General features: G+C 53.5%; 1 protein-coding gene across 4 annotated transcripts in view; it reads left to right on the plus strand.

The window, feature by feature from the left end:
* Nucleotides 1-289: 289 nt before the first annotated feature.
* The window catches only part of Myh14 (myosin heavy chain 14), a 70395-nt gene continuing 45372 nt past the window's right edge, over nucleotides 290-25312 (plus strand). The window contains exons 1-10 of one of the 4 annotated variants that reach the window (XM_008845131.3): nucleotides 290-326; nucleotides 5051-5446; nucleotides 10351-10507; nucleotides 11314-11341; nucleotides 12185-12287; nucleotides 12835-12858; nucleotides 14594-14686; nucleotides 15212-15275; nucleotides 16447-16545; nucleotides 17398-17538. In XM_008845131.3, coding sequence (XP_008843353.1) covers nucleotides 5054-5446; nucleotides 10351-10507; nucleotides 11314-11341; nucleotides 12185-12287; nucleotides 12835-12858; nucleotides 14594-14686; nucleotides 15212-15275; nucleotides 16447-16545; nucleotides 17398-17538 — 1102 coding nt within the window. In that variant the 5' untranslated portion in view covers nucleotides 290-326; nucleotides 5051-5053. Of the gene's footprint in view, nucleotides 327-1965; nucleotides 2036-5050; nucleotides 5447-10350; nucleotides 10508-11313; nucleotides 11342-12184; nucleotides 12288-12834; nucleotides 12859-14593; nucleotides 14687-15211; nucleotides 15276-16446; nucleotides 16546-17397; nucleotides 17539-25312 lie in introns of those variants that run through there. The other 3 variants (XM_029569296.1, XM_029569297.1, XM_029569298.1) reach the window with 3 other exon arrangements.

Genomic DNA, 25312 nt, shown 5'->3' on the forward strand with positions numbered 1-25312 from the left:
CCCCTCCGACCTGCGGTGCCGGGCCTCTCCCTACGCCTCCCCATTGGTGCCTCCCGCTGCCCATCAGGTTCAGGCCCCGCCCCAGGCCGCGCGTCCCGGGCCAGGTTCTTTTCCCACGCCTGGCACGCTTCGCTAACTTCTGATTGGTCCGGCGCACCAACCTCCCCTCTCCACTGGTCAGCGCTGCGCCTCAGGGGCGAGGCCGGGGCATGCCACAGAGGGCGATGATTGGTCCGCGCTGCGCTCTTGTGGGCGGGGCGCTCCTGGACAGGCCCCGCCCCTCTTTCTCCCCAGGCCGAGGCCTCTGGATAGCCCTGGACAAGCTGGTGAGTGTCCGCGGCCCCGAGGGCCGTCCTGGGACTGCGATCTGAGCTCTGGAAGGGGCTGGGACAGGGCACCTAAGTGGGGTGACAGTGGATAGTGGGCAGGACAGGGCGCCCAAGTGGGGGTGACAGTGGAGAGTGCCCAGGACGGGGTGCCCAAGTGGGGTACCAGTGGAGAGTGGCCAGGACGGGGCGCCCAAGTGGGGTGCCACGCACCATGCCATGGGGACAGTGGCCAGGGAGAGAAGGGAAGTCGCAGTCACCCAGCCCAAGCTAGCTGGGGGCCTTGCTGGTGGTACCACAGGCTCTGCTCTGCATAAGGGGAAACTGAGGCTGAGGTCGGGAACGTGCTGTGATGGGGCATCTGAGTCATGGCCTCCACTCTCACATCCCCCAGGATGACTGTGTCTTGTTGTCGGGGTAAAGCTGCCAGGTCCATGGCAGGTAGAGGCAGAGGGACACGTTGGGGGCGGAGGGACACGTTGGGTGGGCGCTTGTTTGAGTTTGGTTTGACTTTGTTCTTTTTGAAGGGGTGTCTTTTTAAGATAGGGACTCCCTGTAGCCCCAACTGGCTTGTAGCTCGCTATGTAGCCCAGGCTGGCCTTGAACTCACAAAGATCCACCTGCCTCTGTCTCCCAAGTGCTGGGATTAAAGGCGAGCGCCATCACGCCAGGTTTTGATTTTGTTCTTTTGAGACAGGTTCTCACTGTGTAGCCCAGACTGCCCTGGAACTACCTCTGGAGTCCAGACTGGCCTGGAACTCCCTAACTTCCTGACTGAGCCTTCCAAGTGCTGAGGTGACAGGCCTGTGCCAAAGCCTAGCTAGAGTGCCATATTTGCAGACCTGTGGTGCACTTGAGTCCTTTCATTTTTAACCAAGATCCTTTCCTCTTGTGGGCACATAAATTCAAGGTGGGTTAAGTGAGTCCCCTTCCCAGAGGGTGGGGTCGGTGGACACTGGGGCCAAGGTGGGGACTGCAGGGACCCCAGTGGAGAACACAACGTGAAGACCAGTCCTGTGCCTGGCTATGTGGCCTTGCAAATAGCATAGCGATACTCAGGCTTGGTGGCACACACCTGTCATCCCAGGATTTGAAGGCCAGCTTTGGCTACATAGTGAATTCCAGGACCGCCTGGGCTACTTGATACCTTGTATCAGAAAAACAAAAAAGAAAGGAAAAGCTGCTGTGTAAGTTTGAACTCTAATAGCTGTTCTAAGAACAGCACCCAGCTGGTGATAGGTACTCCACCTTGCGTCTCCTGATCACTCCCAAGGAGGCCGAAGCGCGCCCCGGGCCACCACGCCATTTGGACATTGCCCCATTTCCAGGGATGATAAAGCCATGGCCCGGGTCCTCCTTCTGTATATCATTTTATTAATTTTGTGAGCTGCAATCCCTAGCGAGGAAAGCGGAGGTCAGAGGGCTTGGGCGGGATTCGAACCCTGAACATGCGCAGCCCGCTGCTCCCTGCCAGGCCTTCACCTTTGCCCGCCGCCCCGTCTACCCGGCAACTGGCTGAGTCTCGGCTGGCAGCCGCGCCGGGCCCCGCCCCTCACCCAGCCCGGCAGGTGCCAGGTGACGTCAGAGCCCGGCCGCGCCCCCTGACGCGCGAGGCCCCGCCCCTCTCTGGACCGCGGAGCCGGCCTCACCTGAGTTTTCCAGGAGGATCGGACTCCGCGGCCTCCCCATCTCCACCGCCTGGAACCCAGGTAGCCGAGGGGTTCCGGGAGAGAGGGGGACGGGAGATTAGGATACAGGGTCCCGGAGAGGGGCCGGCCAGATACCCCAAGTCAGAGGGAGGAGGGCTGGGGAGGACCCCTGGGTCTGAGAGAGGAGATTGGAGTCAGGATCCTGGGTCCAAGGGAGGAGGCTAGGGTCTGGATCCCTGGTTCTGAGGGGGGAGGACTGGTAAGGATCTGTGGGTTTAAGAGAGGAGGCTGGAGTGTAGACCCCTGGGTCTGAGGGAGGAGGGCTGAGGAGGATCCCTGGGTCTGAAGAAGAAGGTTGGGGTCAGGATCCTAGGTCTGAGGGAGGAGGACTGGAGTCTGGACCCCTGGGTCCTAGGGAGGAGGCTGGGGTCTAGATCCCTGAGTCCTAGGGAGGAGGCTGGGGTCTAGATCCCTGGGTCTGAGGGAGGAGGGTAAGGTCTAGACCCCTGGGTCTGAGGGAAGAGGATTGGTATCTGCACCCCTGGGTCTGATGGAGGAGGCTGGGGTCTGGACCTCTGTTCTGGGTCTGAAGGATGAGGCTGGGGTCTGGACCCCTGGGTCTGAGGGAGGACTGGCTCCCACCCATAGGCTGAGGTCAGCAGCTGGCCCACCCCAGCCCTGCCCAGGCAGGGCCATGACTGCTCAGTCTCTACAGCTCTAACTGCCCCTCTCTGGGCAGGTGGCTCTCCCCTGCCTGGGTGACACTAATGAGCCCTGGCACCGCATTCCTGCTGCCTGAGGGAGGGGGTGTGGCTGAGGTGCAGACATTTGTGGCCAGGCCTGAGGCCCACCTTCTAGGGGTCAGTTCCCTGAACCCCACACCTTGACCTCTAACCAGGCTGCAGTAAGATGCTGTGTCCAAGGTAGCCAGGCTGGGGGCTCCCCTAGCTTCAGGGGAATCTGGGGCAGGGCCATTACAAATCCTCCTGAAACCTTCCTGGTCAAAGGCCACAGGGCTGGAGAGGAAGGCAGGTGGGTGGGGCCGGGTAAAGTCCCTGGGATGGAGCTTGGCTCTGGGTCTATCTGCCACACTGGAGCCTCAGGTGATCCTTGGCCTTTTGGGGTTCAGGGTGGACAGTGCCCTACACTGCTTGCTCTACATAGAGGGGCCAGAGCTTCACTCCCCACAGCACTGGAGGAGGTGGGGCTGGAGTGGCCGGAATCCAGATATCCGTGCTGGTGGGTGTGAGGAGAGGCCCTAAGGCAGAGGCTATTTATTTGCTAGTGGGAGAGGCTCCTGGGGCAAGCTTGTGGGGACCAGATGTGTATAGAGGGGCTTGGGCAAGCTGGGTACTATTTGGGTAGATCTCCCCAGGTGTGTATAGGAGGTGAGGGTGGCCTGGTGTGGAGAGGTGATAGTGTGGGGAGATGGGTACAGGGATACTCCAGAGTTCTTTGGCTGGGGGATGGTAGGGATGAGGCACACACAGGAGGGAGCCGGACAGTGAAGCCACCTCCAGCAGGAGTGACTGGTGAGGGACGTGTTTCCTCACACATTGGACAGTTTTGAAATTGCTGTGTTCTCTAGTCTACAGCCCTGGAAGGCAGGGAGGGGACCAGACACCCCGAGACACCTTGCCTGCCTGCTGGAAGCTCCCAGTTCTCCTTAGAGAGTCCGAGGCCGGGCTGGTGCCTCTAGACCTCCTCAAGGCCAGGGTCCCAGCTGACTCATTGACAAGTTCCCGAGTCAGAGATTTGAAAGGCCTCTGAAACGTAGACTGAATAAAGTGAATGGATGAAACCAGAGGAGGAGGGCCTCAGGACTGTCCCGCAGGCCTGGGGCTGGCGGGACCAGGGGTGGCCAGAGACCTTGCTGACAGAAGTCAGACCCATGTCCTCTCTGGGCTCCCATCTCAGAGCCTTAAGCAAATCATAACTTCTTTGTACCTAACCTCTCACCCACTTTGCACACCTCCAGCCTCTTCCCAGGGCTGTAGACGGAGGGACCTTTGCACAGACCCTTTGGAATGCCTTTCTTCCTAATATTCCAAAAGCTTCCAACATTTCACCTCAAGCCATTATTTAAAAGTGACACATGGGGCTGGAGAAATGGCTCAGCAGTTAAGAGCACTGGCTACTTTTGCAGAGGATCTGGGTTCGATTCCCAGCATCCACATGGTAGCTAACAACCATCCATAACTCCAGTTCCAGGGGATCTGATGCCCTCTTCTGACGTCCATGGATATTTCATGACATGGGCAAACTTACACACATGCAGGCAATACACTCATACACATAAAATAAAAATAATAAAATATTTTTTAAAAAAGTGACACACATGTTCAGTGGTTAAGAGCACTGGCTGTTCTTGCAGAGGACCTAGGTTCAGTTCCCAGCACCCACATCAGGTGACTCACAACCACCTGTAACTCCAGTTCCAGGGGCTTCAAGGTACGTGCACACATGGTACATATAAACTCATGTAAACACACACATAAACACATAAAAAAATCTTTTTAAAAATTTATTTATTTTATGCATATGAGTGTTTGCTTATGTATATGTATGTGCACAATGTGAGTGCCTGGTGCCCTCAGACTTACAGATGATTTGTGCACCTCCACGTGGGTACTGGGAATTGAGCATGGGTCCTCTGTAAGAACAGCCAGTGCTCCTAACCACACTGATCCATCTCTCCAGCCCCCAAATAAATAAACCTTTAAAAGCCAACAGGTGGCATGAACCTGCTATCCCAGCTACTGTAGACTGAAGCAGGAGGATCCCAAGTTCAAGGCCACTCTGGGCTGCAGAGTGGGTTTAAGGCCAGGCTGGTCAACTTAGTGAGACCCTGTCTGAAAATAAAAAGTAAAAAGAAAGTTGGTGGTGTAGTTCAGTGGTAGAGCTCCTGCCTAGAATCCCCCAGTGAGGGACTGGAGGTGTGGCTCAGCGCTAGACTGCTTGCCTAGGATGTCTGAGGCCCTGGGTTCAAGCCCCAGTACTAGAAAAGTCAGAGACGGAAGGCAGGCAGGTGGCTATGGCGGACAGCTCCAACTCATATGTCCACTCTTCCCACAGACCATGGCTGCCATGACCCTGTCCATGCCTGGGCGGAAGGTAGCCCCCAAGCCAGGCCCAGTGCCCGAAGCAGCCCAGCCGTACCTGTTCACACCCCACACACCAAGCATGGGTGGCCCTGGAGGGCCTCAGGTGGAGTGGACAGCGCGGCGCCTGGTGTGGGTGCCTTCAGAGCTACACGGGTTCGAGGCTGCAGCCCTGCGTGATGAAGGGGAGGAAGAGGCTGAGGTGGAGCTGGCGGAGAGTGGGCGGCGGCTGCGGCTGCCCAGGGACCAGATCCAGCGTATGAACCCACCCAAGTTCAGCAAGGCGGAGGACATGGCGGAACTTACCTGTCTCAACGAGGCCTCTGTCCTGCACAACCTGCGGGAGCGTTACTACTCGGGGCTCATCTATGTGAGTGGTATGCATGGGGGTTGGCTGGGTGTCACCAACCTGACCTGAATGAACAGGGAACTGTCTAGAGTATTCACCCCTGGTTCCTTGACTGCCCCTCTAATAGTGCCGTTTCATAATGCTTTGCCTGTTATGAAATGGGACACTAGGCAGGGACTCTACCTCTGAGCCACACCCCAGTCCCTCACTGGGGGATTCTAGGCAGGGGCTCCACCACTGAGCCACACCCCAGTTCCTCACTGGGGAATTCTAGGCAGGGGCTCTACTACTGAGCCACACTCCAGCCCCTCACTAGGGGCATCTAGACAGACACCCTACCCCTGATTCGATCCATGGCCCAAGACCACTTTTTATTTCTTACTTTGAGTCAGGGTTTTCCTCTCATATCCAAGGCTGGCCTTTGACTTGGGCTCTTGCTGTCTCAGCATCCATGTGGCAGGGGTGACAGGCCTGTCCCTATGTATTGTTGGAAGAGCAGAGCCAGCTCCTACCTGGCTGGGTGTCCTGTGTGGTGGACACCTCATTTTATTTTTGACTAGTAATACTGACTGAGAATTGATGTGCACTGAGGATGCACTGTCCCTGTTAATTTGTTTAATTCCTTTAGGCCGGCAGTGGCATTGTTAACCCCATTTTACTAAGAGGCAATTGAGGCCCAGAGTAAGTCAATAACAATAGAAACTGACATTTAGCCAATCATGAAGGAGGCAGGAGGAGCTTTCATTAAAAGAAAAGTTTATGACATGTATTTGTTGGGGGAGTCATGTGCCAGGGCATGTGTATGTGTGCATTGGTCAGAAGACAATTTGCAGGAGTGGTCTCCCTCCACCACATGGGTCCTGGGGATTGAACTCCAGTCATCAGGCTTGGAGGCAAGTGCCTTTACCTGCTGAGCCATCTTCTGTACCCCAGCAGGAGGATTTTGACTTTGAGACCAATTGGGCTACAGTGTAAGACCCTGTCTCAAAACAAAAACAATGAGGTGACATTGATGAATCTGAGGTTGATTAAGGTGGGCTGCCAGCTTTTTTCCTCCATTTTTGTTTTTGTTTTTAATTATTTATACATATATAAATATAAATATATATACACATGTCTTTTTGAGACAGGGTCTCCCTAGAATGCCACCACATCCTGTTTATTTCTATTTTATTTTTATGTGTGTGAGTGTATTTGCCTGCATGTAAGTGCACCTGTGTCATGCAATGCCCACGGAGGTCAGAAGAGGGAGTCAGAGTCCCCCAGAACTGGAGTTAGGGACAGTTGTCAGCCGCCATGTGGGTACTGGGAATTGAACCTGGGTCCTCTGCAGCAACAGCCAGTGCTCTTAACCCCTGAGCCATCACTCCAGCCCCTTTTCCATTTGTGATGTCTGCACAGCACACAGGTGGGATACCACATGGTAGAGTCACCCAGGGAATTCTCTAGAATGACTGTGCCCTGCCTCACAGCACCAGCATGGACTCTGGGGTGAAGTGGGGGTGAAATGGGCATAGCTTTTTTGTGTGTTTTGTCTTAATTAGCTTCTAGGGTGTGTCTTGGGCAGCCAAGGCGTGATTAAAGCTGTTAAAGAGAGTGCAAACAGGATTAGAGAGTTCCACAAAGAATGTCAGCAGCAATGATGTTAAAAAATGGGGGGTGGGGTGGTAAATATTTATGAAGCACTTACGGTGTGCCAGGCCCTGTTCTGAGAGCAGTTGTTGAGCGATGGGCTGGCTTCCCGACAGGGGCTATTGATGTCACCAGACTTTCGGGAATGTTGAGTGCCCATGGGTGCCCCTCATTAGCATGCTGTGGACACAGCTCCTCAGCTGGGTACAGGTCTGAGCTTTTCCCTGGGGGGACCTTGTTACCCTCCCCATGCCTATCAGTCATGCACATCAGGCCATGACGTAGGGGTTGGCTCCTCTTTTCCCCCAGCCTGGCCCAACACAAGCTGATGACGTCTGCCAGACCAATCACACACAGTACTTTGGGGGTCTCTGCTAGGTGTCCAGCCAGCCACATGATCTTGTGCCTGGATCCCAGCCTCCCCTGGTGGTAAACACTGTTCTTATCCCCATGTGATGGAGACAGTAGTGGAAGCACTGCTTGCTGGGCTCACCCAGCCAGAAAGTGGTGGCAATGTGATTGAGACTTCTATCCCTGTCTGGCGTCCCATGCTTATTGTATGTTTGTTGACTAACTGTAAGGAGAGTACTATAAGGTGAAGTCCCAGAGCCTGATTCCCACCACTGAGAACTTACTTGGCCTGGAGTTCTTAAGGGAATTGGTCCTTCACTGGGACTGTAGAGGTGGGGGACACGGGAGGGTCAATGATTGTATAAGGAGCTCTCTGCTATGTGGGACACAGGAGAGTTTTGCTGTTAGAGCCCTGCCAAGTAACAGAGGCTGAAAGCCCCATTATCCAGGACTGGGATCTGAGGGTTTTTTTTCCCCCTATAGCACTGGAAATCAAACCCAGAGTAACTCTACCACTGAGCACACCCCAGCCCCTCACTGGGGGACTCTAGGCAGGGGCTCTACCACTGAGCCACACCCCAGCCCCTCACGGGGGGATCCTAGGCAGGGGCTCTACCGCTGAGCCACACCCCCAGCTCTCATTGCTTTTTATTTTGAGACAGGATCTCTCTAAGGATCTACTATAGCCTTGTGATCCTCCTGCCTCCGTTTCCTCAGTAGCTAGGATGCCTGGCCTGTGCCACCAGACCTGGCGGTCACTGAGCCTCTAAGCGGGCCAGGTCTTCCTAAGAAGCGGCACACAGCTGGGAACCTGGCCTCTGGCCTCCTCCGACGTAGGACAGGACAGCGTGGCATTCAAGCCCAGCCGGCTTTGGCTCCCAGGTGGGCCTGTAATGTGAGCGTCTTCCCAGCCTCTTGTTTGGAGAGCAAGGTGGGGCCCCATTGGCCTGCTGGTTAACTTTCATTCTCAACTTAATCCCTGGCCTTTGTAATGAGGCAGGCTGTCTCTTTCTCCCAGAGGAAGCCAGACAGGGAAAGTCCTCCACTTATGGAAGGGGCAAGCCTGTCCCTGGGGCCCCTGGGGCTGGGCATCCCTTCCAGGCACCCCTCTCTAGGCACTGGGGCCTCTTCCCTTCTCCCCGTGGCCTATTTGGCCAGCTCAGGTTTCCATCCTGGGTGTCACCTGGGAGCAGGGTGTGTCTTGCCTGAGGGTCTGGCATGGGGGTGGCTTGGGGAGTGGGCTCCTGGGCCAGTGGGTGTGGGGGCTGGCGCCAGTGGCCATGAGATACCCTCCCAGGGAATGTGGTCTGGCTGCCTCACCCTGAGAGCTTAGGGAGCCCAGCGGGAACAGACTGGCAGGCTGGGGAGACAGACACCAGGCCAACCGGTTGCCCGGCTTGTAGCCTGCTGCCCCACCCCCTCCATCCTCCATGAGGAGGTGACACCTGGGAGCCTGGCGGCCTGGTGGCCACACCCTAAGGGAGCCAGGTGGGAAGAGCAGAGACCCACTAGCTTGCCAGCAAACTGTTGACTGTCCTAACTACTCAGCTGCGCCTGGCTTCTTCAGCTGACTGTTTTCCGCTAGTTTGGCTAGCTAGCTGTTTTGTTACCTTAGCTAAGGGACTAATTCTTTAGCTGTCTGGTCACCGCTGCTTAGTGAATCTCACTCTGCAACTCAGGGTGGCCCAAAACTCACAGCAATCCTCCTGCCCCAGCCTCCAGAGTGCACAGATTATAGGGCTGCGCCACCACACCTGAGTCCCCCCACCCCCACCGTCCCCCATGTTTTGATTGTTTATTTCTTTGGTTTTGTCTTTTGGATTTTGTTTCTTTGTTTGTTTTGGGTTTTTTGAGATAGGGTCTCATAAGTAGCTCTGGTTGGTCAGGAACTTGCTGTGTAGACCAGGTTGGCCTGGAATTCACAGAGATCCACCTACCTTGGGATTAAAAGTGTGATTCACTATGCCCAGCTTCTTTGATGTTTGAGAGAGGGTCCCATGTAGCCCAGACCTGTCTCAAACTCCATATGTAGCTGAGGGTGATCTTGAACTCCCAACCCTCCTGCCTCCACCTCCTGAAAGGCTGGGATGACAGGCGTGTTCCACCATACTTAGTTTATGCTGTGCTGGAGTTTATCCCTGGCTTTGTGCATGCTAGGCAAGGACTCTACCCACTAAGCCACATCCCCAGCCCTTTGTTTTTGTGAGACAGGGTCTCATTCTCTAGCCCAGCCTGGCCTAGAGCTCATGGCAATCCCCCTGCCTCAGCCTTCTCAGTGCTGGGATGACAGGCGTGCATGCATTTATATAACAGATGATTCATGTGACCCTCCCATGTGTCTGTCAGGGCAGCACAGGCCTATGACCCAATGCCAGCTGCCATGCCACATTCTCTGTGATGAACCATCACCCACACAGCCCCTCTGCACACACTGAAAAGATTCATATCTATTGTTAACCTAAAAGTGTTAGAAATATTATAATAGGCCTGGTGGCTCATGCTTGTAATCCTAGAAGCTGGGGAGGCTGAGGCAGGAGGATTGCTGTAAGTTCCAGCCTGGGCTACTGAGTGAGACTCAGGCTCAAAATACAGTGGTTAAGAGCACTGGCTGCTCTTGCAGTGAACCCAGGTTCAGTCCCAGCACCCACATGGTGGCTAACAACCATCCATAACTCCAGTTCCAACAGATCCGATGCCCTCTTCTGGCTTCCGTGGGCACTGCCTGCACATGGTACACTTGCATATATGCAGACAAAACATTCATACACACACAAATCTATAAGTAAAAGACAAAATCCACAAATTTCAAACCTCTGTTGACGTGGAGCCTTGCACAGATTCCATCTGGGAGCACAAAGGCCACCTCACTGTCCACCACAGCCCCGCTGTGCTCTCTGCTGAAAGGCAGGCACCGACGTGCTCTTTCCTCTTGTCTACCCTAGACCTACTCTGGCCTTTTCTGCGTGGTCATCAATCCATACAAGCAGCTGCCCATCTACACGGAGGCCATTGTAGAGATGTACCGGGGCAAGAAGCGGCACGAGGTGCCACCCCACGTGTATGCAGTGACGGAGGGCGCATACCGCAGCATGCTCCAGGGTGAGTGTACGGGTAGTTCTGCAGGGGGGGTGGATCCCAGCATCCACATGGAGGTTAACAACCATCTAAAACTCTAGTTCCAGGGGATCTGATGCCTTCTCCTGGCCTCTGTGGGTACAGCACACTAGTGGTGGACTTGCATACATGCAGGCAAATACACATACCCATAAAGTACCAATATAACTTTAAAAAAAAAAAAAAGACTTCCCAAAGGCCTCTTACTCTGAGCTTTTGCCTGAAATGGCACGTTTTCCATGACGCCTTGCTGGCCACCCCAGCCCCAGTCACTTCCTGTGACCCCAGATTTTCTGTCATGGTTCTGTGATTCTATGTTCCTTTCTGTGTTCATAACAGGGCCTGGCACTTAGTAGGTGGTCAGTGTTTATGGTAAGATGGTGATATAGACCCAGGTTGGCTGTCGGAGTAGGCATGTTTTATCTAGGCTAAACCCAAAGATCCAGGACCTGGCTCTCCAAACTTTGAGTCTCTAATACCCTGCTATGTTGTGACATGGCACACAGTAGGAACTCAAATTGGGGTTGGCAGGTAAATTGCAGTCTGTTTAGTTGGGTTTTGTGGTCTCCATCTTACAGATGAGGAAATAAAGGCTCGGAGAGGGACAGCTGCTTTTTCAGGGTCGCAGCGCAAGCAAGAGGTTTAGTCATGGTGGAGTGTTTGAATCCAGGAGGGTCCTACATCAAAACCTAATCATTTCCTTATGGCTCCCCAATGATTTTGTGAAGTGGAAGGGGTCGGGGACAAGAGAAGCTTTAGGTGACATGTCATCTCCCTTCTGTACCCTGCAGATCGAGAGGATCAGTCCATTCTCTGCACGTGAGTCATCCAAAGGGCTTCAGAGGCAGAGGGTCCCCCTAGTTGTGGTCTGTGTGACTGGTCAGCGTCCCACTGGGTATGGTCTGTGTGACTGGTCAGGGTCCCACTGGCTGTGGTCTATGACTGGTCAGGGTCCCACTGGGTGTGGTCTGTGACTGGTCGGGGCCCACTGGCTGTGGTCTGTGACTGGTCAGGGTCCCACTGGCTGTGGTCTGTGACTGGTCTGGGTCCCACTGGCTGTGGTCTGTGACTGGTCAGGGTCCCACTGGCTGTGGTCTGTGTGACTGGTCAGGGTCCCACTGGCTATGGTCTGTGACTGGTCAGGGTCCCACTGGGTATGGTCTGTGTGAATGGACAGGGTCCCACTGGGTGTGGTCTGTGTGACTGGTCAGGGTCCCACTGGCTGTGGTCTGTGTGACTGGTCAGGGTCCCACTGGCTATGGTCTGTGACTGGTCAGGGTCCCACTGGGTATGGTCTGTGACTGGTCAGGGTCCCACTGGCTGTGGTCTGTGACTGGTCAGCGTCCCACTGGCTGTGGTCTGTGTGACTGGTCAGGGTCCCACTGGCTGTGGTCTATGACTGGTCAGGGTCCCACTGGGTGTGGTCTGTGTGACTGGTCAGGGTCCCACTGGCTGTGGTCTGTGTGACTGGTCAGGGTCCCACTGGGTGTGGTCTGTGTGAATGGACAGGGTCCCACTGGGTGTGGTCTGTGACTGGTCAGGGTCCCACCGGCTGTGGTCTGTGACTGGTCAGGGACCCACCGGCTGTGGCTCGGGTGAGTGGACAGGGCAGGGGCTGCCTGGTCTTCCTGCCCACCCCACTTCCCCCTTTCCCCCCGACAGTGGGGAGTCTGGAGCTGGGAAGACAGAGAATACCAAGAAGGTCATCCAGTACTTGGCCCACGTGGCATCGTCTCCCAAAGGCAGAAAGGAGCCCGGTGTGCCGGTAAGCTACCCGGCCTTGGGCTACACCAGCGGCAAGCGTCCCCATCTTGGGCTGTACTCCCTATCCATAGTTGATACAAGGCCTTCTGTTTGCCTGTGCTACCTGAGCACCTACTGTGTGTCCACCATGGAGCTCAGAGCAGGCGGGATGGAGATGCAAGACTGGCTCTTGGCCTTGCTGGCTCTGCAGTAGTGCCAGGCACATACTAGGCACTTGGTTTTCTGAGGCTTGGTTTTAGGTAACATGTGTCTGGGTTTGAAAGGCTGTGGATTTGTGCCCAGGTTCTGAGCTCTGCTTTTTGCTCTGGTGAGGCCACTTAGCACTGTGGGGAGGGGGTACTGACAGTGCCAACTCGAAGCCACTGAGGCAAGCCCTCGGGTGGTGGGGCACCCAGGGAGGGGTGCAGTGGGCTTCAAGCGTGTGATCCCTGAGGTTACCTGAGCCCTCTGCCCCAACTCTGCCCTGGGGCTGCCAGTTCACCTGAGTGTCTGTCCATGTTCCATGTGCTGTGTCCTGGTCCATGTCCCGTGTCCTGTGACTTCCTCAGGCCTCCGTCAGCACCATGTCCTATGTGAGTAACAGACCGTCCCCTTGTGTCTCGTCACCCCTTTGTCACCCAGGCCACCAGTCCATGAATGTCTGGGAGACAGGGACCCACGGGGCCACTGTTAGTGGCCCTATTGTGTACATGCCAGGACCATATTGACATCCAACGCAGACCTATGTGCATGAAGCTAAGGGCCTCCACTGCTGTCCATGGCAGCCCTACTGTGTGCAAACAAGTCCACAGAAAGTTTTACTAAGTGTATGCAGTCAACACCCGCAACCATTCCTGGCAGCCCTACTGTGCCTACGTGCCCAAGTCCCATGCTGTCACTTACTGCAGTCCTATTATTTGCATGTAGCAGCCCCCCATTGTTCAGGCTGCCCTACTGTGTGCACATGCCCAGGCCCTATACTGCCATTTAGTGCAGTCCTACTGTGTGCATACAGACAGGCTCTCCAACTGTTCAGGGTAACCCTGCTGTGTTTGCATGCCCAGTCCCCATACTACCATTTCATGCAATCCCACTATGTGCATGCAGCCTCACTGCGTACACAAAGCAAAGGTCCCCACCAGCAGTCATGGTAGCCCAACTGTGTGCATATACCCAGGTCCCATGCTGCTGTTTATGAAATCCAGCTATGTGAAGGGCCCCTATTGTTCAGGCAGCCCTACTGTGTGCAGGTTCCCAGACACAGTGATCACTCGCTTCCCCACACGGACCTGGAGAAGTGAGCTCCCATGTGGCCAACCTGTAAACCCCTCATTTTGCACATCATTTTTGTTTCTTTGTTGTGTTTTTGAGTCAGGGTCTTGCTCGGTAGCCCAGGCTGGTCTAGAACTTGTGTTGTTTCCTGCCTTCTTCACCCTCCCAAATGCTGGGATTACAAACCACCATGACTGGGCTATACGCATCTTTCATTCATTTGAAAATGAATGAAAGATGCCCACCCACCTGATATAGATCCAGGGAACACACACCAACACGGGCTGCCATTTTGAGACCTACTGTGTGCTGGGCTCTAATACTGAAGGCTATAGATCCAAATAAGGATCCTAGCATGGGGCAGCCTGATTTGGAAGGAAACAGCCATTTATCGGAAGCCCACTATACGCCAGTTTGAAGCACTTCTCATAGATATATGTATGGGATTGTGTGAGCTACCACAACAAACACAAAGTCAACAGGGCAGTTACTCTTTCCCCTCAGCCCTTCTCTCCCAGTAGCTCACACTGCTGACAGTCTGGTGTGAACCCTTGCAGACCTCTTCCATATGTTTCCAACTGTGTATATCTGTACAAATAACCATGTTTTGTGGGTTTTTTGTTGTTGTTGTTGTTGTTGGGTTTTCTTTTTTTTTTGAGACAGGGTCTCCCTGTAGCCCCAGCTGGCCTAGAACTCACTATGTAGACCAGGCTGGCCTTGAACTCACAGAGATCTGCCTGCCTCTGCCTCCCAAGTGCTGGGATTAAAGGCGTGCCACCACCTGTGCTTTTTTTTTTTTTTAATATTAATTTGTTTATGAATGGGATCAGGACTTGTTCCACAACATTGTTCCCCTGTGTTTGGTTGGGTTTCGCTTGCACTCAACAACAGGCATTTTCCTACCCACACAGAGGGCAGGACCCAAGTGTAGGAATTGGCCTCACCTCCCACTACCACACACAGGCTGTCAGAGGCCCTGGGATGCTGGTCTCCAGCTGGGCAGGCGCCTCCCTTGTCTCAGCACCTCTCTGATGCACTGTTTCCCGCCTGCGGCAGGGGGAGCTGGAGCGCCAGCTTCTACAGGCCAACCCCATCCTGGAGGCCTTTGGCAATGCCAAGACAGTGAAGAATGACAACTCCTCTCGATTTGTGAGTGGGGGGGGGGTGAGGAGGAGCTGGTGGAGTGGGTGAGGAAGAAGGGTGGAGGGAGGAGGCTAGGGAGGACCCCTGGGCCCCAGGGAGGAGGCTGGGATCTGGACCTCTGGGTCTGAGGGAGGAAGCTGGAGTGCATGCCCGGGTCTGAGGGAAGAGGCTGGGAGTATCTTAGGTCTGAGGGAGGAGGCTGGGGAGGACTTCTAAGTCTGAAAGAGGCTGGGGAGGACTAAGTCTGAGGGAGGAGGGATGGGGAAGACTCCTAGGTCTGAAGGAGGAGGGCTGGGGTCTGAATCCCTGGGTCTGACAGAGGAAGTCCTACTGTCCAGGCTGCTGAAACTGGACATCAAAGGCTGGATTCCCCACAGAGCCCTGGCTGGGGCCTCACTGCTGGTGTGGGGTTCAGGTAGGAGGAGAAAGTCAGAATCAGTGGTGCTGGAGGATGCCACTTGGGTTTGGGGAAATTCTTGGTCTGAGTTTCAAAGACGCCCTGTGGCTGGAGCCTGGCCCTTTCCCTTTCAGGGCAAATTCATCCGCATCAACTTCGATGTTACCGGCTACATTGTGGGTGCGAACATCGAGACCTGTATCCTCTGGGGCTCCCGGGAGGCCTGGGGTGGTAGCCATGGAGGGGGACCTCTGAACCCCCACCCAGGAGCAAAGGGGCCCTAAGGTGCTGCTCAGCTGGGGCAGGGCAGCACTATCCACCTGTGCCCGGTCAGGACCTCCACACACCCTCCACAGCCCAGGGAGAGGCAGGAGGGGCTACGTCTAGGGAAGCCAGGCAAGCTTCCAGAATGTTTTCTCAGTGGTGCCCTATCTCACAGCCACAAAGTGGAACCACCACCGCAGAAATGTCCCCCAAGAAAGCTGGACGAAGCCTGGGAACTCAGGACTGTTATAGGGGCACATGGCCTGACTGCTTTCCCTGTTCCAGATCTCATGCTCCTCGGATAGACTCCACCACCAGGAGCAGAACACAGTGGGGCACACTGTCATCCCAGCACTCGGGAGGCTGAGGCAGAAGGACTGCAGGTTGGAGGCTAGCCTGAGCTATAGAGTGAGGACTGTGTCTCAAAACACCACATAAGGGGCTGGAGATTGGAGATATGGCTCTGCATGTTGCTCCTGGAGGTTGAACTCAGAGCTTCAGGTCTGGTGGCAAGCGCCTTTAGCTACTGAGCCATGTTGCTGGTCCCTATTGCTTTTCTTTGTTTGATTTGTTTTTTGAGACAGGGTCGCCCTACAGCCCCAGCTGGCCTTGAACTCACCATGTGGACCAGGCTGGCCTTGATCTCACAGAGATCCACCTGCCTCTGCCTCCTGAGTGCTGGGATTTAAGGCGTATGCCACCACATACAGCTTTTGAAAAAAAATTTTTGTTTATTTATTTATTTGTATTTTATGTATTTTGAGTGTTTTGCCTGCATGTGTGTAAGTGCACCTGTGTGTACAATGCCTGGGGAGGTCAGAGAAGGCTCCAATTCCCTGGAACAGGAGTTACAGACAGTTGTTAGCCGCCATGTGGGTGCTGGGAACTGAACTCAGGTCCTCTGCAAGAGCAGCCACTGCTCTGAATTGCTGAGCCATCTCTCCAGCCCCACACCTGGCTTTTTTTCGAGACACTGTCTCACAGCTCCTAGCTAATAATACTGGTCTGGAACTCATTATGTCAACTGGAACTCATGGCAATCCTCCTGCCTAAGCCACCCAACTCCTGGGATCACTGCTTGGCTCCTTGACCCTTCTTCTTCCAGATCTGCTAGAGAAGTCCCGGGCCATCCGCCAGGCCAAGGATGAATGCAGCTTCCACATCTTTTACCAACTGCTAGGGGGTGCTGGGGAGCAGCTCAAAGGTCAGCCTCACCCTCCACCAGCTAGCGCTGCCCTGCGAGCGGGTGGGAGCCACATCGGGGTACCCCGGGCAGAGCCACCGTGGGGCCCCTGGGTGGTGTGCCGCGGGACGCCGTGGGTGGGCGCCGTGTGCGGCTTCCCAGCCCCGCCTGCAGCCCTCTGGCTCTAGCTCTTCTGCTGTCACTCCTGCTGTCGCTCCTGCTGCGGCCCTGCTGTGCCTCCTGACCCGGTGGTGACTCGGCCTCGCTCTGGCCTCTCCCTGCTCCCAGCTGGCCCTCTGTGTGCCGCTGCTCCCCGCCTCCAAGCTGCCTTCCCTGGTTCTCCGACAGCCCCTGGTGTCTGCAGCCCCCACTCTCCCTTCTTGTTCCCTGGTCCCGGTCCCCAGCCGCTGGTCCTGGCTGCTGAAATCCCATCCACGCGTGTCTACCGCCTGTACTGCTTTCTCATTTGAGACAAGATCTGGCTGTAGCCCCAGACTGGCCTCAAACTCGTCGCAATCCTCCTGCCTCAGCCTCCCGAGTGCTAGGATGACAGGCGAGATGCCGAGAAGCCCAGTTCTTAATAGTTTCTTAGTCCATTTCCTTCTGCAGTTTCTGCTCCTCATAGTTCCAGCCCCTGACACCCCAGCCCCAACACTGTGACTTCTGGTAGGGGCCTTCAACACCAAACTCCACTCATGCTTGGTTAGGTGGCTGTTCTGGGTGGTCACCAGAATGACTAGGAGCTGAGAGGAACAGTCTATGGTGCACCGAGCAACTGCGCTAGCTGGCCAGTTCCAGCCCCGTCACCTGGTGACCCCATCCACAACCCCTGGCTCCTCCATGTCCCTGACCCCGGCCCTCTGCTCCCTGCAGCTGACCTCCTTCTGGAGCCTTGTTCGCACTACCGCTTCCTGACCAATGGGCCATCGTCCACCCCCGGCCAGGAGCGGGAGCTGTTCCACGAGACACTGGAGTCGCTGCGGGTGCTGGGCTTCCTCCCTGAGGAGATCACTGGTGAGAGAACCTGGTCACGGCCAGGCCCTATCAGGCCAGCCATGGCAGGGCCACTCTGCTCTGCGTGGGCGGGGCAGAAAGAGAGCACATGTGGACATCAGTGGTCTACCTTGTTTTTAGGTATTTTTATTATTGTTTTAAAATTTAATCTATTGTTTCAATTTTTTAAATTGGGACTGGAGAGATGGCTTAGTTGTTAAGATCAGTTGTTCTTGCAGAAGACCTGGGTTCAGTTCCCAGCATCCACATGGCAGCTAATAACCATAGCTCCAGTTCCAGTGGATCTGACACCCTCTTCTGGCCTCTGTGGGTGTTGTACACATGTGTGTGCTTACAGTCATGCAGGCAAAACACATACACACGTAAAGAAAAAGTTAATTAAAATTTTTATTATAACCTAGGCATGGTGGTGCATGCCTTTAATCCCAGCACTTGGGAGGCAGAGGCAGGTGGATCTCTGTGAGTTTAAGGCCCACCTGGTCTCTATAGGGCCAGCCAGGGCTGCATAGTAAGACCTTGCCTCAAAAAAAATTATTACATTTTTATTAATTTGTGTGTCTGTGTGGGGAGTACACACGTGTCATGGTGCACATGTGGAGGTCAGAGGTTAACCTGTGGGCATTGGTTCTCTCCCTCCACCATGTGGATATCTGGGATTGAATCAGGTCATCAGGATTGGCAGCAAGCACCTTTACCCACTGAGCCATCTCGCCAGCCCTTATTTATTAATGTGTGTGTGTGTGTGTGTGTGTGTGTGTGTGTGTGTGTATGCATACGTATGCCACAATGAGTGTGGAGGTCAGAGGGCAACTTGCAGGAGTTGAGTTTCAACTTACACGGTTGGCTTGGTGGATCAAACTCGGTTGTCAGCATTATGTAGCAAGTGCCTTTACCTACTGAGCCATTTTGTCATCCCCACTGCATATTTTGAGTCAGGGTCTCTTATTGGCCTGGAGCTCACCCAGGGTCAGGGAGGGGTGACTGGAATCAGGGGTGCTTGGACGGAGGCTTGGAGAAGGGAAGGGGTGAGCATTGGTGAAATCAGGAAGAACTGTCTGGGCAAGCAGAATGGCTCATGCAGAGGTCCTGGGCAGATGGGTGGGGTGTTTGAGGGATTCAAACTGCAGGAGAGGGTTTGGTCTGAAGTTCACTTGGTGTTTTACGTTGTGAAATTAACTTGAGATCCTGGGGACACACAAGAAAAGGTTATGGATTATCAGTGATGTGTTTGTGTGTCAAGCTGATGAGGGTGGAATGTTCTGGCTAGTTTTTATTGTCAACATGACACAACCTAGTGAAACCTGGGAAGAGGGAGCCTCAACTGAAGACGGTCCTGGGTTACATTGGCCTGTGGCTTGTCTGAGAACTGTCTTGACTGTTAACAGATGCAGGAGGGTGCAGCCCACTGTGGGTGGCATCATCCCTAGGCAGGTGGGCCTAGGCTGTATAAGAAAGGTAACTGAGGGCCTGGAGACGTGGCTCAGTGGATAGAGCACTGGCTGCTCTTGCAGAGGACCTGGATTCAGTTCCCAGCACCCACATGGTGGCTAACAACCATCTGTAACTCCAGTTCCAGGGGATCCAACACCCACTTCTGACTTCTGTGAGCATTGCATGACACAGGTGCACTTACACACATGCAGGTAGTACAATCATACACATAAATAAAAAGGGTATTTTTTCTTTTTAAAAAAATTTTGTTAATGTATATGCATGTATTGCCTGCATGTAGGTAAGCACACCTGTGTCATGAAGTGCCCAAGGAGGTCAGAAGAGGCTGTCGGATACCCTGGGACTGGAGTTACGGACAGTTGTTAGCTGCCATGTGGGCACTGGGATTCAAACTCGGGTCTTCTGTAAGAACAGCCAGTGTTCTTAACCGCTGAGCCATCTCTCCAGCCCCCAAAATAGTATATATATTTTTTTAAAAAAGAAAGCTAACTGAGGTCCTGCTTGAGTTCCTACCCTCACTTCCCTCAGTGATGGACCGGCTGGAGGCCAAATAAACCTGTTCCTCCCCTAAGTGACTTTTTGTTCAGGGGGTTTACCACTGCAACTGAATGAACCTAGATCACAAACTGAAACAAGGTCTCACGTAGCCCAGGCTGGCTTCAAACTCCCTATGTAGCCAAGGATGACCTTGATCCTCCTGCCTCTGCTTCCTAAGTCTGGATATGGCAGGTTTGTACCACAGTGCCTGGTTTATGGGGTGCTGGGCTTGGAACCCAGGACTGTGCATGCTAGGCAAGTGCTCTGCCACTGAGCTACATCCACAATTCTGTTTTGGTTTTTCTTTTCTTTTGAGACAGTCTCATATGTAGCCCAGGCTGCTCTGAAACTTACAATGTAGCCAGCCTGGCCTCTCCCTCAAGGCAACCCTCCTGCCTCAGCCTCTGTAGTGATATAATACCCGACACTGCCACCTTGCCTGCCTGAATCTCAGTTGTGGGGTGGGGATGTTATGGTCTTCCCTGAGCTTTTGGAGAGAGAAGGAGAGAGAGAGAGAGAGAGAGAGAGAGGGCCCCCCCAGGGTGTATGGGGCTGAGCTGGGCCTCCCTCATGTCTGACTCTCCTAATTTAAAAAAAATTATTTTTATTTTATGTGTATGAGTGTATTGCCTTACATATACATATACTTACATATATGTAAGTACACCTGTGTCATGTAATGCCTGGGTAGGTCAGAAGAGGGTATCAGATCCTCTGGAACTGCAGTTAGGTAAGGTTGTTAGCTGCCATGTGGGTGCTGGGAATCCAACCCGAGTCCTCTGCAAGAGCAGCCAGTGCTCTAACCACTAAGCCATCTCTTCAGCAGCCGTCTGACTCTCCTCTTACCCCTGGTGCTGTGGGAAGTCACAGGAGCTGCTGTTGGCTCCAGTGCCAATGTGGAGAGTTGAAGACCTGACGATGTCAGCCCTGCCCATACCGGATTTCCCAGCCACCACTGAGTAATTCCCCAGCCTTTTTTCTCTCCAACCCAGCAACTGGCAAACAAATTCAGAACATGTCCGTGGTCACCCCAGCCTCTTCATAATCTCGCCCGTGGCCTGCCATGCTGTGGGTCCAAATGGCAGCCCTAAGTTTTCCATTTTGCAGACTAAACTTAGGATTTCAGTGTATTAAAGTCTTAACCACAGGGGTTGGAGTGGTGGCTTAGTGGTTAAGAGTAACAGTTGCTCTTGCAGAGGACCTGGGTTCAGTTCTCTAAAAGGTCTTAACACAAATTATCAGAACCTTAGTTGCAGAATTATATCTTATAGGCTTATCACATAAGGTAGCTCCCCAGAACCTGGCCCCCAATTCCCACTGTTTTCCCATCCATATTTAATTTAATTCATTAATATACTTAGGTACTGGGAATCGAACCTAGAATCCTTGCACATACTAGGCAGACTCTCTACCGCTGAGCCACACCCCAGTCCCTCACTGGGGTACTCTAGGCAGGGGCTCTACCGCTGAGCCAGCCCTGGATGGTTTTAACTTCAGAGGCGCCACCTCACCACCATCCACAAGGTGGCGCCAGGTCCCCCTCCCCAGCCTTGGACCTGAGCTGGCTCCTTCTGTCCAGCAGGAGGCGTGTTTGTGCGTTTTTGCTCCTTGGCTGATGGATAGGATTGTGTTTCAGGTTTTTGTGTTTCACTTGCTTGGAGTGGAGCCTGTCGCCTTCCCATATCCTCTGCTTTAGAGGGAAGGAGAGACCGAGGTCCAGGCAGGTTTGCCTCCTGCGTGCCTCCCTTCATTAGCAGATGGTAGACTGGTGTTGGGCCCACAGCCAACCATGACCCATTGTCGTCAAGGCAGATATACCCCTGGTGCCACCCACAGGCAGCTGGGGTATAGAGCCTTTGGGCCCCATGGAGGCAGGACCTCCATGCAGCCCCTCCTTGCTCTGAGTGTTCACCTGCCAGCCCTTGGTACCATAAACATCATGGTCAGAAGGGGAACAGTTAGCAGGACACAGGAAGCCTGGTGGTATCTCTGTTGTGAGCAGGACTCGAACTCACGGCAATCCTCCTGCCTCAGCCTCCCAAATGCAGGGTTGATATGTATGACCCACCACACCAGCCATGTTTTATTTTCCTGCCTTTCTGCCCTCCCTCTGTCCCTCTGTCCACCCCTCCCTCCTTCCTTCTGTCCATCCCTCCCTCCCTCCCTCCGTCCCTCCCTCCGTCCCTCCCTCTGTCCCTCCCTCTGTCCCTCTGTCCCTCCGTCCCTCCCTCCCTCCCTCTCTCCTTCCGTCCTTCTGTTTGTCCCGCCCTCCCTTCCTTTCTTTTTTGAGACAGAATCTCATGTAGCTGAGGATGACTTTGAATTTCTGATCCTCCTGCCTCAGCATCCCAATGCTGGGGTGACAGGCCTCCGCCTGTAATAACCACATCTGGATTAAGGGATGCTTGGAATGGAATCCAGGGCTCTGTGCATGCTAGGCAAGTGCTGTACTGACAGAATCACATCCCCAGCCCTGTTTTTAATTTTCTTTTCTTTTTTCTCTTTTTATCTCTGTTGTTGTTTTGTTTCATTTTGTTTTGAGACAGGGTCTTCTGTTGCTCCAGCTGGCCTGGAACTCACTATGTAGACCAGACTGACCTTGGTTTCACAGAAATCTGCCTGCCTCTGCCTCCCAAGTGCTGGGACTAAAGATGTGCACCATCACTCCGGGCTTATATTTAATTTTTCTATGTATCAGTTTCCTGGTCTGGAAAAATGGGACCATGATAATGTTTTCCTCCAGTGCCTTGGGGCTCTGAGGGGACGGTGACAGATGTTTGCTGTGTACCTTGTCTGTGTTGGCCGCTGTGCCAGGCAGGGGACATAGCTAAGACATCACAGTACCCCTGACCATGGTTTTGGTCTTGGGAAACAACACGTTGTTGGGGAAACTTCCCATAGTGTCAGAAGCCTAGGTTCAAGCCTCGAGCAAGCTGTTTGCTCCCCACCTGTGATGTCCCCCATGCGGGCCCCATCTTCTCCTTTGGGCAACAGAGATGGTTCCCAGAGTCCCAGTCATGTGGCTGTCTGCTGAGGACGTGTCACAGGGTCAGCGTGACTGTACATTGGGCTGTAAGTTGTATTTAATTTTATTTATTATTTATTATTTAAATGTCATACTGGACAGGGAAGTTCCAAAGAGCCACAGCTGTGTTCACATCACAGAGGAGACACCGAGGCTCTGAGAACCCTGCTGGTCCTTCTTATAAACCTGTTACTCCAGGTGGGCTGAGCCCAATGCCCACAACCCTGCCCTGCCTGGTCTCAGCAGCACCTGATCCTGTAGACAGGTCCTCCCAGAACCAGTCCTGAGAGACCCTCATGGCCTGCTTGATTCAGGTCCTTTAACCACTCAGTCCAGGCCAGGGATTTCCTTCCTGGAGGTGTACCAGCCTCAGCTCTGCAAACACTTCAGGGACTGTGGGTCAAGTGACTCCTGTCACTTAGAAAACTCAAATTCCTGAAATTCTATGGGTCTCTGCCTCACCCCACCCCCATCCATCATCTGTTATGGGTGGGGCTATCTTCTATTGCCCAGCTGGGGAAACTGAGACCCAGATGACACCCAGAAAATTCTACCCTTCAGTACCGGGCCCCCGTTTAAATAGCTGCCACTTTTTGTTTTGTTTTTATTCTTTTTTACGTTTTTTATTTATTTAGTGTTTCTGTATATGCTTCTGTACATGCCACAGTGTGCAGGTGGGGTGCGAGGGTGACTTGTAGGAGTGGGTGCTCGTCTTTCACCACGTGAGTCCTGGGAATTGAACTCAGGTCAGGAGACTTGGAGGCAGATGCCTTTGCCCAATGAGCTGTCTCACCTGCCGTTATTTCATTTTGTAAGACAAGGTATCCCAGGCTGCCTCTGAACTGAACGCAATCCTCCTGCCTCAGCCTCCTGAGTGCTGGGATGACAGACAGACATGTGCCGACACGTCAATCTGAGTCACTTATTTACCAACTGATTCATGGGGTACAGTACGGACTTGGTGGGTGAGACCTCTGCGTCCTAAGTGGGAAATAGAGGGAAAGGGAAGGGAGGGCGTGGTCACCTGAGTGCGGGCCAGGGGCTCCTGCCTGTGGCTGCTGTCACACATGGCCATTGTGCAGGGGCTTAAAACAGCAGGCAGAGAGTCTCAGAAGTCCAAAGTCGGTGCTGGAGGCTGAGAGAATGCCTTCTGTCTTTCTGGTTTCCAGGGGCCACTCGGAGCTTCCTCCACCTTCGGAGTATAATTTTCACCTCCGCTCTTGTGTTCTGTCTCTGTCTCTCTGTCTCTGTCTCTGTCTCTCTCTCTGTCTCTGTCTCTCTGTCTCTGTGTCTCTGTCTCTGTCTCTCTGTCTCTCAGTCTCTGTCTTTGTCTGTCTCTCTCTGTCTCTCAGTCTCTGTCTCTGTCTCTCTCTGTCTCTGTCTCTCTGTCTATCTCTGTCTCTGTCTCTCTCGGTCTCTGTCTCTCTGTCTCTGTCTCTCTATCTCTGTCTCTGTCTATCTCTGTCTCTCTGTCTCTCTGTCTCTCTCCTTCTGTTGTCCCTAATTTTCATGTTTTTTGTTGTTATTGTTGTTTGTTTTTTGAGGCAGGGTCTCCTGTAGCCCAGGCTGGCTTCAGTCATGCTGTGTAGCTGGAGTGACAGGCATGAGCTCCCACACAGGCTCTCATCCCAGTCTCCATCCATGTGCTGTGTGCAAGAACTTATTTGTATTCCAACTTATTCTTGGACAGTCAGGGAAGCTCACAGCTCCCAGGCTGGAGCCACAGCTGTACCTGCTTGTGAGTTGGGTAATCCTGAATATGTGGATTGTGTACCTTGATTTCCCCATCTGTCACATGGGGATGGTAAATAGCAGGGTCCACCTGGAAAAGTGGGGGTGGCACAGGGAAAGGGAAAATCACCCTGGTCTCTTCTGCTGGGTAAACACTGAAGAGGGAACAGCTGGCAGAGGTGAGGGGACAAGATGTGGGGACAGAGACCCAGTGTTGCCTGGGAGACAAACAACAGACACAAACACAGCTGACACAGCCCATCACTGACCCCAACACCAGCACCATCAAAGGACAGAGAATGTTCCAGAAACAGTGACCACATCATGATGATGCTCTAGGGAAACCAGCAATCTTCCCTGGGGTCCCATGGCGGCTGCCCTGAAATCCAGGCACAAAACACTTGTGTAACGATTCATAAAACAGCTGCTAATTAGACTCAGAAAATTAAATTACGGACCAATATTTTGGGAGCTCAGATGCCTGGGTGGCTGCCCGCAGGTCTTACACAGTGTCTGACATGGCCCCCAGGGGGCAACACAACCACAGTTAGACAATACCTTCTAGAACTCCACTCGGAAAAGTCAACCAAGCCTGCTTGGCTGTTCACAGAAAAGGCATTTGCAAAATCAAGCTCGCTTTCTTCCTAGAGGTATTTGTGACTCCTGTGGTCAGAGACATGAAGTCTGGTTAGGCAGTTACCAAAAAAAAAAAAAAAAAAGCTAGGAGTTGGGCATGCGGTTCAGATGGTGGAGGACATGCAGGTGTGAAGCCCTGGGTTCCATCCCTAGCGCTGCATAAACCTGGTGTGGTGGTGTACGCCTGTCATCCCTGCACAGGGGAGGTAGAGGCAGGAGGATCAGGAGTTCAAGGTCACCCATTGCTACATGAGACCCTGTCAAAAAAAAAAAAAAAAAAAAAGGAAAAGATGAGATAAGAGACAGGAAATGGCTCAGTGAGTATTTGCTGCCTGAGGACCTGAGTTCGATCCCTGGAACCCACACAGTAGAAGCACTGACTCCCTCAAGCTC

The sequence above is a fragment of the Nannospalax galili genome, unplaced genomic scaffold (genome assembly GCF_000622305.1).
Source record: "Nannospalax galili isolate Female #2095 unplaced genomic scaffold, S.galili_v1.0 scaffold960, whole genome shotgun sequence".
Lineage (NCBI taxonomy): Eukaryota > Metazoa > Chordata > Mammalia > Rodentia > Spalacidae > Nannospalax > Nannospalax galili.